Here is a 14,223-nt window from a genome sequence, read left to right on the forward strand (position 1 = left end):
ATTTTGGGCTTTTTTGGACAGTATTGGTTCAATCGATTTCAATCAAGGGGAGGTGCGCAACTAGATGTTACAACAGTCCTAAATTCAAAATTTCAACATACTACGGCTAATCGTTTTTGAGTTATATGAGATACGTACATACATACATACGTAAGAGTCACGTGGAAAATAGTCGGATATTTCCGTTGAAATCTGAAAACCGAAATTTTTCACGATTACATTACTTCCTTTACTTCATACAAGGAAGTAAAAATATTAAAAACAAAATTTTTTTTACCTTGTTAGCATTTGTGCTTTAAGTATAATTATACTGATGCTCCAGATGAAATGATTTTAACTTAAATAAAAAAGATGTATTAATTAAATAAAATGTCAGTATACATGTAAAAAATATCTGTCTTTTTAATTGTTCATATTTTTGTAATTGTTTGATTTTATAATGCAGATGGTAAAAGTGATAGAATATTATTCTTTTGTTGTATGTTTGGTAGTTTGCTATTAATACTGAAAACCAAGACTTATAAAGAAATATAATTTTTTTCTGGGACTTAGTTATAAAAAGTTTGTAAACAATTACAATTTACTTATTAACTTATATTTTATTTAGATTTTCAGCGTGATCTAAATTGAAAATGTAGATCAATTCTTTAAATGTTTTGTGAATATATTCTGAGATTTTATTTTCAGGTAATATTCAGATTGCCATCTCTTGCTGATTCTGATGGTTTAAAGGAATCTCAAATATATACTGTGAGTATTTTTTTTCCTTTGTATAAAATGTTATTACCACAAGCACCAAAACTCCAATATTTCATTGTAAAAGTGTTGGTGAATCTTGTTATGACAAACACATGGAAAAAAAATCTGAAAAAAATTTACATACACACATTTTTTGCTGCACTTCATTTAAACTTATTTCATTTGAAAGTGAGATACGATCCTCTTATTCTTTAATAAATGGACAGTTACACAATTGTTGAAATATTAGTTATTATTAACATCAGTTATTTATGCAATTATTAATTCAACAATCTTACATGAAATATTAGGATAGAGTATTGAATAATAAGATAGAGTAAGTCCTTTTATTACTTGTATTACTAGGTTTGATGTAAATAAGAATCAAGTGTGCGCTCAATTGACTGGAAAATGTAGTAATAAAGAGGTTATAATAATTAAAATATTCCGTTTACTGAACTCTTGTATACTAGTTACAAATGTTAATTTTGACCTTATGGTGTAAAATATTCAGTTTTTATTATTGGATTATTTGGTGAGTAATCAAGAATGGAAAAGAAAAAATCAAGCAGGAAAAAGAAAGAAAGATAACATGAAGAAATATTTTTAAAAAAGAGGAAGAAAATGTTACAACTAAAGAAAGAATAAAAAGGAAGAAAATGTTGAAAAGAAAGAATGAATGAAAGCATTAAGAGATTATAAATATAAAGAGGAATAAAATGTTAAGACCAAGGATAGAATAAAAAGATTAAGAAAGGGTGATGAATGTAACGAGAGAAAATGTCAAAACTAGAGAACTTGTACATAAATTAAGATCAGAAGAATTGTATCAAACCAAAGAGCGATTAAATGATTGGCAACAAAAAACAAATAAATGAAATGAAGATAAGAATTTTTTGCAATTTATTAAAGATTGATTATGTATGTCTCAGTGTGTATGTTGTATATTTTTCAGTCACTCTGTAGTTAACTTTAATGTGGATAAAATTAAACAGAAATTCCAGAATAATTAAATAAAATTAAACAGAATATCCAAAAATAATATGATTCTAAATTATAATTTTCAATTAATATTAAATAATCAGATGTTTCACCAACTCTATTACATGTACACATATGTAATAATGTCTACTAAATTATATATACACATTTTTAAAAGTACATAAAATTTTATTTCACTAGTAATTATTGATTTTTTTTTTTCATATATTTTTTTTATTGTTATTGAAAAATTATTTATTGTAAATATTTTTTTACAATCATGGGTTAATATATCAATATATTTAAATTAAAAAAAAAGTTAAAAAGAAGAAAAGGAGAGGACGTCTGATTTGAACCAATGTGACTTCTTTTGTAAGATTCAACAGTGAAATGTATGGAAATGGTGAAGTTTTTAACTGATAATATTAACCTATTCCTGAAAATTTTAATAACTACTTCCTTGGTGTTCCGTAAAAAAAAATTTTCCTTCTGTAACTAATGAACCAGATTATCATAAAATATCAAAAATAATCAACAAATTGTTCTTGTCTCAGATGATAACTGATAAGATATTAAGAATTGTGCTAATCAGTGTTTATGGTAAGATTCCAGGTGTTGATAATATCAGACCTTTTTTATTTAAAATAAAATCATAGCTTGTACACTAGAACCTTATACATTTCTGTACAAGTTCGGCTTTCAGCAAGGTGTCTTTCAAGATTCCTTATTTTAACAAGGTGATGATGAATTACCATTATATATAATGGTCAATAATAGTAATAGTGTCAATAATAGTCAGTATAGTGGTCAATAAGTAGTAAATTATTGACCACATTTCTTGCTGCTAAAATTCTTGATTAATATGTCCAAAAAGAATAGTATCTTTTTCTATAAATTTTGTAATTTTTTTAATGATTAACAGTTTGAGTTTAGAGAAAGACTCTCCATAGAAATTACTTTACTATGTTTTCTGTAACTGGTGTATAATTTGTTAAATCAAGTTATGATAAATTAAGCACCATTTATTGATTTTCATTCATTTCACCATTTTATTGATTTTGCAAAGTAACCTGTGGATGTTAGTGGTTCGAATAACTGTGCATAAATGCACCTTCCATTATTCAGAACTTATACCAGTGGATCATTAATATCTTTAAATAAAGTCCTTGTTAGTGTGGTCAATATATATTTTATTTATAACACATTTAGATACATGTTCACTTATTTAAATAATAGTAACTGATCTCACATTGTTGAGTTTAAAAATGGTGTACATATACAATATTTATGTTGAAAGAGTATTATAATTAATATATTCATATTTAGTTTCACATTTTAAGTTACATCTTTTACTGTTTGATTTACACTAACAATAGTATTGGAAAGACATACTATATAATATAAAACAGCTGTTGAACTCAACTAGATTTAAAAATTTATATGCTTTACATAAGAAGAAAAGAATTACATACTTTATTTATCATTAAAGGAGGACATGAAACTGAACAGTGGGTATACACTTGATTTGATATGAACAAGAATCAAGTGTGCGCTCAATTGAGTGGAAAATGTAGTAATAAAGAGGTTATAAGTTCATGGGATTTCATAGAGCTCTGTATTGGCCCCTTTATTATATCTTATATATGTAAGTAATTGTATGAGGCAAAATTTAATGAAAAGGTCACAGCTTTTGCTGATGATACAGCACTTACTTTTCTTGTCCACCCATCACAAAAAATACTTTTAATAAGTACAAGAAAAATTGATATGGAGCACCTTACTAACAATACAGAGCAATGCCATTTGGCAGACTGCCACAGATTGCTGTATGCTTACTACACCTAGTGGTGGAGTTTGCAACTATATCTAGATTGCGCCCCAGGTACAGATTCCAGTTATTTTTGGGTACCTTCTCATTTAAATTAACAGTTTTGTTCACAGTAGAAATATGTAGGATTTTAAAATAATTATTTGTCTAGGGGTATTTAACTTGCTGTTTATACTATTAGTCGCAATTTTTTTTTTTTAGCTGTAATGCTTTAAAGCATGTGAGATTTGAGAGGCATCAGTCAGTGCCACTGTACAAACACAGTAGCACTTATGCAGCTGATTTCATGTTTTACTTTTTTTAATACCCTTGGCGTAACATACTTGTTTATCTTGAGCATGGCTCTGTCATTCTCAGATGATATGTGTGTCTCATTTCAGATGGCCTGTTACAATTAAGTTGTAGTAGATCTAGAAACTCAGTTTTTATTTCTTATGATTTTAACTATATAACAATGTTTTTTTGTTCATTGAGAATTTGACTTGTTTAAAGGAGTTCTTTTAGTCTTCTTTCATTTATGTTCCAATTTTTCAATTTGACCTTATTTATTGCATCCTGTGTCTAGTGACAAATACTTTTTGAACTGTAATGTAAATATGAAGTTATTGACATATTAGAGTTCTAATTTTTTTTCAGGCCGATACAAGTATTTTTCAAGTTAGTGTTGGTAGAAGAAGTGCCACTGTTGCTGCTGCTACTGTGATAGGAAGTGCTGCATCAACTTCATCACATCCTCAAGCTTTACATGATATATCATCTTCAACCATGAAACACTCACAACCTCTTCTCCAACAAGTTAGGTAAAAATTTATTTAGTTATTTCAACAAATAACTATTCTTTTAAAATTGAAGTACAATTACTTCAATTTTAAAAGAATATGTAAAATAAACATGTATAAACATTTTATAAGTGTAATAATACCTGTTTTGTACTGTATTTTGGTTACGAGTTATTGAATAGTATTTTTTTGTTTATCAAGTTGTTGGAAATTTCATAGTTACATATTTAAAAAAAATCTAAATATATTTTATAAAGTTTATTTGCACAGTTTCTATTTTGAAATTAGTGTATTTTGCTTTGGTAAATAGTAGATTGAAGTATGGGATAAGTGTTTGGGGTGGTACCTGTGGTTCAACAATAAAACTAATAATTGCTGAAAAATAAAAATAAATAGGCTGGTCTGTAGGGTGAAGAGATCTGAACGTACTTTTCCCCTGTTAATGACCTAGGTATACTTCGATTTAGTTATCTTTTCATCCACATTATGTGTATTTTCTTCATTAGGGGAGGGCACACAATTGCAAATTCCTTTGTTTACTTGACCAGGTTGCAATGAAGGAGTATGGTAGTCATGTCGCAAAAAAATTTTGAGGCTTGTAAAAGATTTTTTTATATACGCTGCATTGAGCATTTTCAATAAACTGTCCCTGTACATTGCAAGTTTAACTAATTGAAGGAATTCTTGAAGGAGCTTAAAGTTGGCTTTTGCTATTTGATATTGAAGATTTCTTGTAGCAGACTTGAGCTGAATTAGGAATGTAGTAATTACATTGTGTGCTAGTCAGGAACTGAATTTTGTAATGAATTATGGCAGCGTTTCTCAACCTTTCAGTATTTACGACCCAATTTTCAATTATACTTTTCATCGCGCCCCCCTCTCATACAATAACAATGTATATAATAATAATAATGTATTTAGAGTATTTTGATGCTATAGCTACACTAAGACCTTAATTACAAACCTTACAGATTACCAAGAATAAGTAAATTTATTGATATTTAGCAACACCAATCCGTTGCATTGACACCAGATTTGACACCTCTCTATTTTTCTGTCTTGTGTCCACTATATTAGACATTCTCACGGCGTTGTGAGAAGTTCCAATTTGTCTCGAATATTCTTGAACATCTGCGCAAATGTTTATAAATGCTGCTCCTTGTTCAATTCCAGCCAGTCCCACTTGAGTTGGTCCTTCTATTGCTATTGAATCTATTGTGAATGTGTATATTGTAATTTGCGTGTTAATTGCAATTCACACTATTAAATAAATATTCATGGCAGTAGATATATACAAAATCATGGATAAATTTTTAAGTGGCCATAAGTGAGCATTAGATGATAGTGAAGCATCAACAAGTGCACAGATGAGCATGGTCCGAAAATAAAATCAAGAAAATATTCTCAAAAATACTTAAATTGTAGGTTTACCATTACTGAAATAAACGAAGAAAAAAGCCCCCTGTGTGTCATTTGCTAAAAAATGTTGGCAGCAGACAGCATGAAACCTAATAAACTTAAACTGCACTTGGAAACTCTTCATAGTGAGTACGTTAACAAACCCCAAGAATTCTTCAAATTAAAATTAAAATCATATGAAAAGCAAATATTATTTTTTAAAAAAACTTTGTGAATGAAACACTTTACTTGTCTCTTACAAAATTTTACATAAAATAGCTAGATGCAAAAAGCCTCATACCATTGGTGAAGAGCTTATTTTGCTAGCTGCAATTGAGATGTTAGAAACTATATTTGGAGATAATTTTGCCAAACAATTGCAGTCCATACCTTTATCAAATGGTACTGTTGCCTGTCAAATTGGTGATGTAGCTGAAGATGTATAGCATCAGCTTTTGGGAAGTTGCGTGGCAAATTGTTTTCAATTCAGCCTGATGAGGCATCAGCAATAAAGAAGCTCATTTCATTGCCTATGTTCGATTTTGTGATGGTATGTCAGCAGTAGAACTACTTTTATGCAAACCAATAGAACTCAAAGCAATAGCACTCGCATTATTTGCTATCTTAAATAATTTTATAAACGAGGCAAACATAGAGATGAAAAATTGTGTCGGCACATACACCGATTGTGCTCATTCAATATCTGAAAGATTCCAAAGTATACAATTACTTGTGAAACAAAAATCTCCACAGTGTGTAGACACATTGCATGATCCACAGAGAAGCTCTGGCTACCAAAGAAATGAGTTCTGGTCTGTTGTATATTGTAACTGTAGTAAATTATATAAAAATGAGACCCATAAAATCAAGAATCTTTTTTCCACTTTGTAAAGATATAGGTGTCGTACATTTAGTGTTACTATTTTATTGAGAGGCAAGATGGTTATCTCGTGAGAAATTTTTGCAACTTGTTTATGAATTGAGGATGAAATCACCAATTTTCTAGAAGAGAAAAAATGATCGGAAGTCAGAGAAGTTTCGAGATGGTTTATTTGTGATGGAATTGAGCTGCTTGGCTGACATGTTCGAGGAATTAAATACCTTGAATTTTCAACTCCAAGGAGCAAATACACATATGTTGGATACGAGTAATAAAGTCATTGCTTTTTGTAGAAAATTGGAATTGTGGAGCAGAGATTTAAAGCAAAAAACCTAGAAATGTTTGCAAATGTGGATGAATGTGTTAAAACTTACAAGGCTGAAGAGCAACATGTGAAATTTGTTTTTGTAACCACTGAAAATTGTATAGGCAAAGATATGATGGCAAATAATTTTAAAAAGTATTTTCTTGCTGATAACAACTTGGTAACAAGTTACAAGCAAGTTAGAGATCCATTTCAAAATACTCATGAAGGGCTCTCAACGCCAAGAAGAAATCTTCATAGACTTCATGGCAAGTGGCAAAATCAAAAGACAATTTAGTAATAAATTACTCTTTGATTTTGGGCAGGGGGTGGATGATGAGTTTTTTTGAACTGAAAACAAGAGCATTTCATATATTATCACTAATGATTATTAAACTTGATTTAATTTTGTATTGATAAATTAATTATTAAATACTTTGTGCCGTAGTGATACAATCCTATTTATAATAGTGTAGTGTGTACTATTTATAATAGTATTTATTTATATAGTGTAATTGTGTATTTTATTATTTATTATGTCAGAATGTATTTTGCTTTCCTTTAAGTAAATTATTAAATTTTTTTAATAATATTTTCTTTTTGATATGCTCACGTCCCCATTTAGTGTTATCATGTTCCCTAGGGGGGGCATGCCCCACAAGTTGAGAAATACTGAATTGCTGAGTAAATACTCACTTTATTATTGATTTCTTTTTGTATTTTTTTCACCTGTCATCTACCCACTCTTTGAATTGTTCTAAAGGAGCTTCAACGCAATTTTCTTAATTCTTGAAGTACCTAGCCACTTTTTTTCACTAATTCGCATGACTAAAAGCAGTTTTTTGTATCTAAATTGTAAAGTTTAACATTATATTGTATATTTTTATTTATGAATACTAGTTGTTTTATAATAATAATAATATAATAATATATAACAATTAATTGTACACATGAATTTTAGTGGAAATAAAGAACTTGAATTTTAATTGTTAAAATTATTTTTATAACTGTGCTTGTTCTTAGTGTTTAGTTATAATATGTACTCTCTCAAAATATTATTCTTTTTTTTAAAGTTCACTTGATAAAGAGTCATTAGGTAGTATAAGGGGTGGAGCGGTTAAATCAGTTGATTTGTCAGCTGCAACATTTATGGATGTTGCTGTGCTACGTTGTTTATTTATACCTCACTGGACTGAAGAAGGAGTATACTGGGCTCTTCAGTTTCTTTATCACAGGTAAGAATAAAGAAAAATAAACTTTAATAAAAATAGGTTAAAAAATAAGTTTATTATATTCAAATTTTATAGATGTAATGTTTTATAGAAATTTAATAAAATGAAAAATAATGTTTGTTATACCTTTGCATATATTTAACTTTTTAAGTTTGAGCATGCACATGTTTATTGTGTTTTTTCGCACATAGATTAATAAAATAAGGTATACAATTTATTTTTATGCTTCTAAGGAGAAAGGAATTGGCTGATGTCATATAATTCTTGATTGAGGACACGTCTTTAGACTGCCTAAGCTTTCTGAAATTGGTGCTAGTGGCAGCAGTGAAGGCTGATGCCTTCATCTTGATGACATTACTTTTATTACATACATACATTAAATGTATTATTTTACGGGGAAGTAGTTAATTATAAGAAAGGTCATTTAATAATGTTGTAAAACAGTTAACCACAACTTGTATCTTTTACTTCCACTATTTTTTCATTGTTTTCACTGCTTTTTCTCTGTATTTCTTTTTTTTTTGTATTCAAAAGTTGCATCATAAACCACTAATTACTCTTGTAGAAGCTTAACTTTATTATAATATTAATTTTAAACTAATATTGACTTTAGTAAAATTTAGTTATTGCTTCCTACGTTTTATACATGATTTTAAATCTGTTCTATTATCTAATGAATATTTATGTTCCATGTGGTTATTCGTAACAGAAAAAAAGATATTTCAGTAACTAGATATCTTTCTAATAATATTTTTTTGTAGTGTGTGAAAAAGACCACTCCTGACTGGAACTTGAATCCACAATCTCTGAATGAAAGGTAGAGATGTTACTCTGATCATGGAGATCAGCTTTTTTTTTAACTTAATAAGAAATTTTTCACATCTCATAGTTTCTACAGTCAACATGTAGAATGCAAGGGAATGAAGCCTCTTTGCCTATGAATGATCTGCCTTTGTTATATGTACTGACTTAATTAGTATAGTATTGATTTTTAATCAAGTGTTACCAAACTGATGATTCTGTAACACTTGTATGTCTTAGGTAATAGCATCTTGGAGATTGAAGATTGCACTAATGCAGTCTTTTAACATATTTTCTGCTGTGCACTTACTGAGCTTTTTTGCATCTTGCAGTTCATTTAATTCTATATTACATAGCATTTTCTGGAAAAAAAATTGTGGTACTTACGTATTAATGTCACTGCAGCTACAGCTTTAATTAAAAACAAAGTAGTCAATTGGATTTCAGTGGAAAATGGGCCAATATAGAGTTTAACATAGATTCAAAACAGTCTCTTTATTAATTTTAATAAATGGTTATTTATATTTATTTATTTTATAAATATAATTTAAACAAACTTAACCTACGCTCGATAACCTTGACTAATTAACAGGAGTGTTTTGATTATGTAAATAATAAATAATTGCAATAATTACTGAATTTATTAAATAAATACTCAAAAAATTACGGTGTTAATTAGTCAAGGTTAGCGAGCGTAGGATAAGTTTGGTTAAATTATATTTATAAAATAAATAAATATAAATAACCAAAATTAATAAAGAGACTGTTCATTTTCCACCGAAATCCGATTGACTACTTTGTTTTTAAATAAAGCTGTAGCTGCGGTGGCGTTAATACGTAAGTACAAAAATTGTTAATAAGAAAATACATGCTTTGCCTGCACAATGGTGCTGCAGTGCATAAAAGAAATGAATTTGGACCTGGGGAATAAGTTTCTTTGTATTCTACCAATAGATGGCTTTATAATCATCTCATGACTGGTAATATTAATGAATCTGGTAATATTAATGAATGTCTTTGATCTTTTTGAAAGGTATCATTGAGTATTTTTATAAAGGTTATGATATATTAGTTTATTAATCTAAAAGTTATTGAATCTTGAAAATAAAGAAAAAATTGATAAATTTTGAGAATTAATACAAAAAAGGGAAAAATGTGACACAGGTTGCTAAAAAGATTTGTTCTGATCTGCTAGTGATTGAAAGAATCTATGAAATCATGGAAAAAATTGAGTATGATCTACACATTAGCAGTCATGATACTGGTAATGAACTAAACATCAACTGTAAAACAGTTTTAAAACATTTGAAGAAGGTTACAGAGAAAATCCTTGAAATTTTAGTGCCAAATTATTTAATACTGAAATATGTAATCAATCAATTTTTATCCACAAATCATTGCTAAAACAGAACAAAATCAAACTAATTTTGAAATGACTCAATATAGGTGATAAAAAGTGGATCATGTATGAGAATAATGTATAGAAAAGATTGTGGTCAAAGCAAAGTAAAGCTTTGCAAATGTAGTCAAAACCAGGAATGGGGATCCAGTGTATGTGGTGGGATCAGAAATGAATTGTTCACTGTGAGCTGCTGCCATCTGGTCAAATGATTGATTCTGACCTCTAGAACAGCGTTTCTCAACCTGGGGATCATGAAATTACAACTTTACATTTAAACGATAATGAAATCATTTTATGAAAAATAAATCATTTATAAACATTTTACTTATATTTATAAGTACACATGTACAGAAAATAGATTAATGAGATAGTTTGCATTTGTTTTTCATTTAAAAGTTTCTCCATACTCTGGTCTATGTTAGAAACACACAAAAGCAAATTGTTTTCAAGTGATAAAAGATGATTTTTATATTTAGTTTTTAATGCAACCATAGGCAAAAACTCTTTTACAGAAAGAGGTAAGATGTGGCGAAAGGGATTAATATTATCAATGCTTCTGTGACTAAATTTCTCTATTCACTTCAACGAGCAAGCCAAAAAATATATAAATCTGAAGATTTATGTATTTTATAAATAAAATTTATAAAATAAATTTCACTTTATTGGAAATTCACGTTCAACTCTAAGTGCGAAAATATATCAGTTAAGCATGCCAACAGCAACATATATTCATTATTCTGAAAAACGTTATCCTGGAAAAATATTATTAATTTATCTCACAATAACAACAATCTGGTTAAACTTTCCCCCGCAATAACCATTTGACTTCTGTATGGAAAAGAAAAGATTTTTTCTTTTCGCCCATTTCATCCCATAGTTTAGCAAACAGCCTTTTCTGTAATGGTCAGCTTTTAATAAAATTAACCATTTTTACAGCTTTACAAAGAATTTGAGATTTTCTGGCATATTTTTTGTGGCAAAAGCATGTTTGTGAAGGAAGCAGCATCCTTTCCACCCCCTTTGTATAAGACGATCTTTTAATTTTTTCAGAAATCCAATGTTCTTTCCTGTTATTGCCTTTACACCATCCTGATTATTGCATACTGCAATACATTTTGTCCATTCTATGTTATAGTTTAGTTGCTTCATAAAAAACATTGAAAAGATGTCGTGTTGCATGACCAGGTATTGATTTGCAAAACAACATATTTTCTTTGATTGATCTATCCCTATCGCATTCATATCTCACAAAACAAAACAAAAGTGCTACATCAGTTGATTTATTAAATTGAATACTAAAAAATTTACTTGAATTTGCATGCTGAATTACCTGATCACAAACATCAGCAGCCTTAACATCAATTTGCCTTTGATACTGTGTCGTTAGGAAACGGAATTTTATTAAATTTTTTCCTTTATCCACACCTATTAAAACACTGACCATATCAATTGCAGTAGGCAATATGAGGTTTTCTGCGATTTTATGGGGTTTGGAGGTCTTAGCGCTACTCTTAATGCTGAGATAATATGCTTTAAGGGTTTTTTTATCAGTATGGCTTGATTTACAAATAGAAGCTTGTTAATTTCTCAGTGTATGTAATTTTCTTTCAAAAGATTCCAAGGGTTTGTTTTTATGATCCAGATGTTCAGTTTCCAAGTGTCAGATTAATTTTGATGGCTTTACGATTTCGTTGAAGAGAACTGGAAAGATTACACCAAGTAATCAAGTTAAAGCAACAAGAATTGATTAATAAGAAAGGTGTATTCCAGCACAACAACACCAAATCCCATAGATTTTTGTTGACCTGCTGAAAATTGAGGGAGCTCGGCTGGAAAGTTTTGATGGCTTCACTGTACAGTCCTGAGTTCATACCATTAGGCTACCATTTATTTCACTCTCTACAGAACTCTTAAAGGTATAAAGTTGGCTTCGAAAGAGGTCTATGAAAATTACTTATTACAGTTCAGAAAACACAATTTCTCCAGTGACAAGATTATTATTTTTACCTTAAAAACTGCAAAAGGTGGTCAATTAACTTGGCATAAATGTGGTTTGATAAACTTCGTTTGAGATATAGAAAAAAAACTTTTTTTTTTTTACTTTTACATTAAAATACAAAGAAATTTTTTCCCCAATCCATTATATTTTAGTTTTACTGTGGATGCTATACTTGCTGAGTGCATGTTCTACCGTGGAAGTTTCACCTACAGGACTTATGTAGTTATATTTTTTCTCTAAGTATAAAATTCTTATCATTTAAGTGAACTGTTTCTAATATTGAATTGCTTGTGCACTTAATGATTGAAAGAAGTATTTGAAAATTTAATATTTCTACATTTTTATTGAGCAACTGCAGTAATTAAATAAAAATAAAGAAAAAAAATATTCTTGACACATATGTTAGGTACCATGATCTAAGGGTTGAAGATGACGTGATCCTTTACTTTGTCCATCACATGGATTGCATAAAAAATACTCTATTACTCTCAGAGAAAGCAACTCCTGATTATTGTATCTTGTACCTCAAGACTTTCTAAAAGTATCGCAGATATTAAGGGGCAGATAGTGCAAAACAGCAAATTAATGTACCTTTTATGTGGAAAATATTTAGTAAAATATGTATTCTCTGCCTCTGCTTGATAGAAGAAATTTGTATAAATCAGAATAAATTTATACAAATTTACACTGTTTTACAATCCACTGTTCGTAATAGGGTATATGAATATGAATGTTAATATTTCTGCAGAAAGGACAACCTACTTTTTCACTTTGTACAAGTTAAACATTACAAACACACGTTCTAATAACACATTTTAATTCACAGTTTATGAAATAAAAGATTTTCTTTGCTTTAGTTTATACTTGTAGTTTATACGTGTAAAATAATACAGTCTGTTCTACGTTGTTAAAAATAGATAACAAATGTTACTTTAATTTTCAAATCTAATATAGGCTGTCAAAAATTTACTTTGGCTATGAATAATTTATAAAATCTTTTCAAATTACTATTTTTGGGTCTCAGTTTTCAAATTTCCGATCTTTTGGGATAAATATATTAAAATTAAATAAATATCTACATTATTTACAGAAATAGTAAAACATTTCTGGAGGAAAAATGTGACTTACAAAAATAAAGCCAGAAAAATTGGAATTTATTGTATAATAAAAATTAAACGGATAATTAAATTTAGCTCTTAAAAATTAAAAGTAAGTGAAAAAATTATTGCTAAATAAATATAATTATAAGACGTAGGAAATTTAGAAAAAAAATTATTATTGCATTGCTGTATAATAATACAGAATAGATTTTGTATCCTACAATACAAAACACATACTGTTCTACAATAATGTAGAACATAAGTGTCATATGTACATATAATGACATGTATGTGGGATATGTTGGCCTGTTGTTATAAAACAACACATTCTAAACTTACTACTTTAGAATTAAGCTTAGGCTAGAGCTTTTTTAATTGCTCTTGCTGCAGGTGTGGTAAGAATAAATTTATATAACATTCCCAAAAATTAATTTGTGAACTCCAAATAGTTGACTACTTTATTATTTCCTTTTTTACATATTTGATAGATGTGAATGGACTTAATTAATAACTTTTTGGTTTTTAGGTTATTTGACTTGAATGAGGAGTCACTGAATCGTCAGCAACCGAGAAGACGAAGTAATTCTCTTCCTATTCCAAAAATTGAAGTATCCTTCTATCAGAGTCCTGAAACTAAGCGAAAAGAGAATAAAGATTTTATTGAAGTACCTGAACCTAAAGATATTAATATTCTTGCTGGTATGCATCTATGCTTTTGTATTATTATTTAAAACAAAAAAAGAATATTATTGATAAAACTATTATTAATGACTAAAAAGAT

At 28.8% G+C, this 14,223-nt stretch overlaps 1 protein-coding gene across 1 annotated transcript in view; it reads left to right on the forward strand.

Moving 5' to 3' along the window:
- The window catches only part of unc80 (unc80, NALCN channel complex subunit), a 242,538-nt gene that overhangs the window by 34,217 nt on the left and 194,098 nt on the right, over nucleotides 1-14,223 (forward strand). The window contains exons 11-14 of the mRNA XM_075373197.1: nucleotides 688-750; nucleotides 4,184-4,347; nucleotides 7,982-8,143; nucleotides 13,969-14,141. Coding sequence (XP_075229312.1) covers nucleotides 688-750; nucleotides 4,184-4,347; nucleotides 7,982-8,143; nucleotides 13,969-14,141 — 562 coding nt within the window. The remainder of the gene's footprint in view (nucleotides 1-687; nucleotides 751-4,183; nucleotides 4,348-7,981; nucleotides 8,144-13,968; nucleotides 14,142-14,223) is intronic.

This window comes from Lycorma delicatula, chromosome 8 (assembly GCF_047948215.1).
Source record: "Lycorma delicatula isolate Av1 chromosome 8, ASM4794821v1, whole genome shotgun sequence".
NCBI classification, from domain to species: Eukaryota; Metazoa; Arthropoda; class Insecta; order Hemiptera; family Fulgoridae; genus Lycorma; species Lycorma delicatula.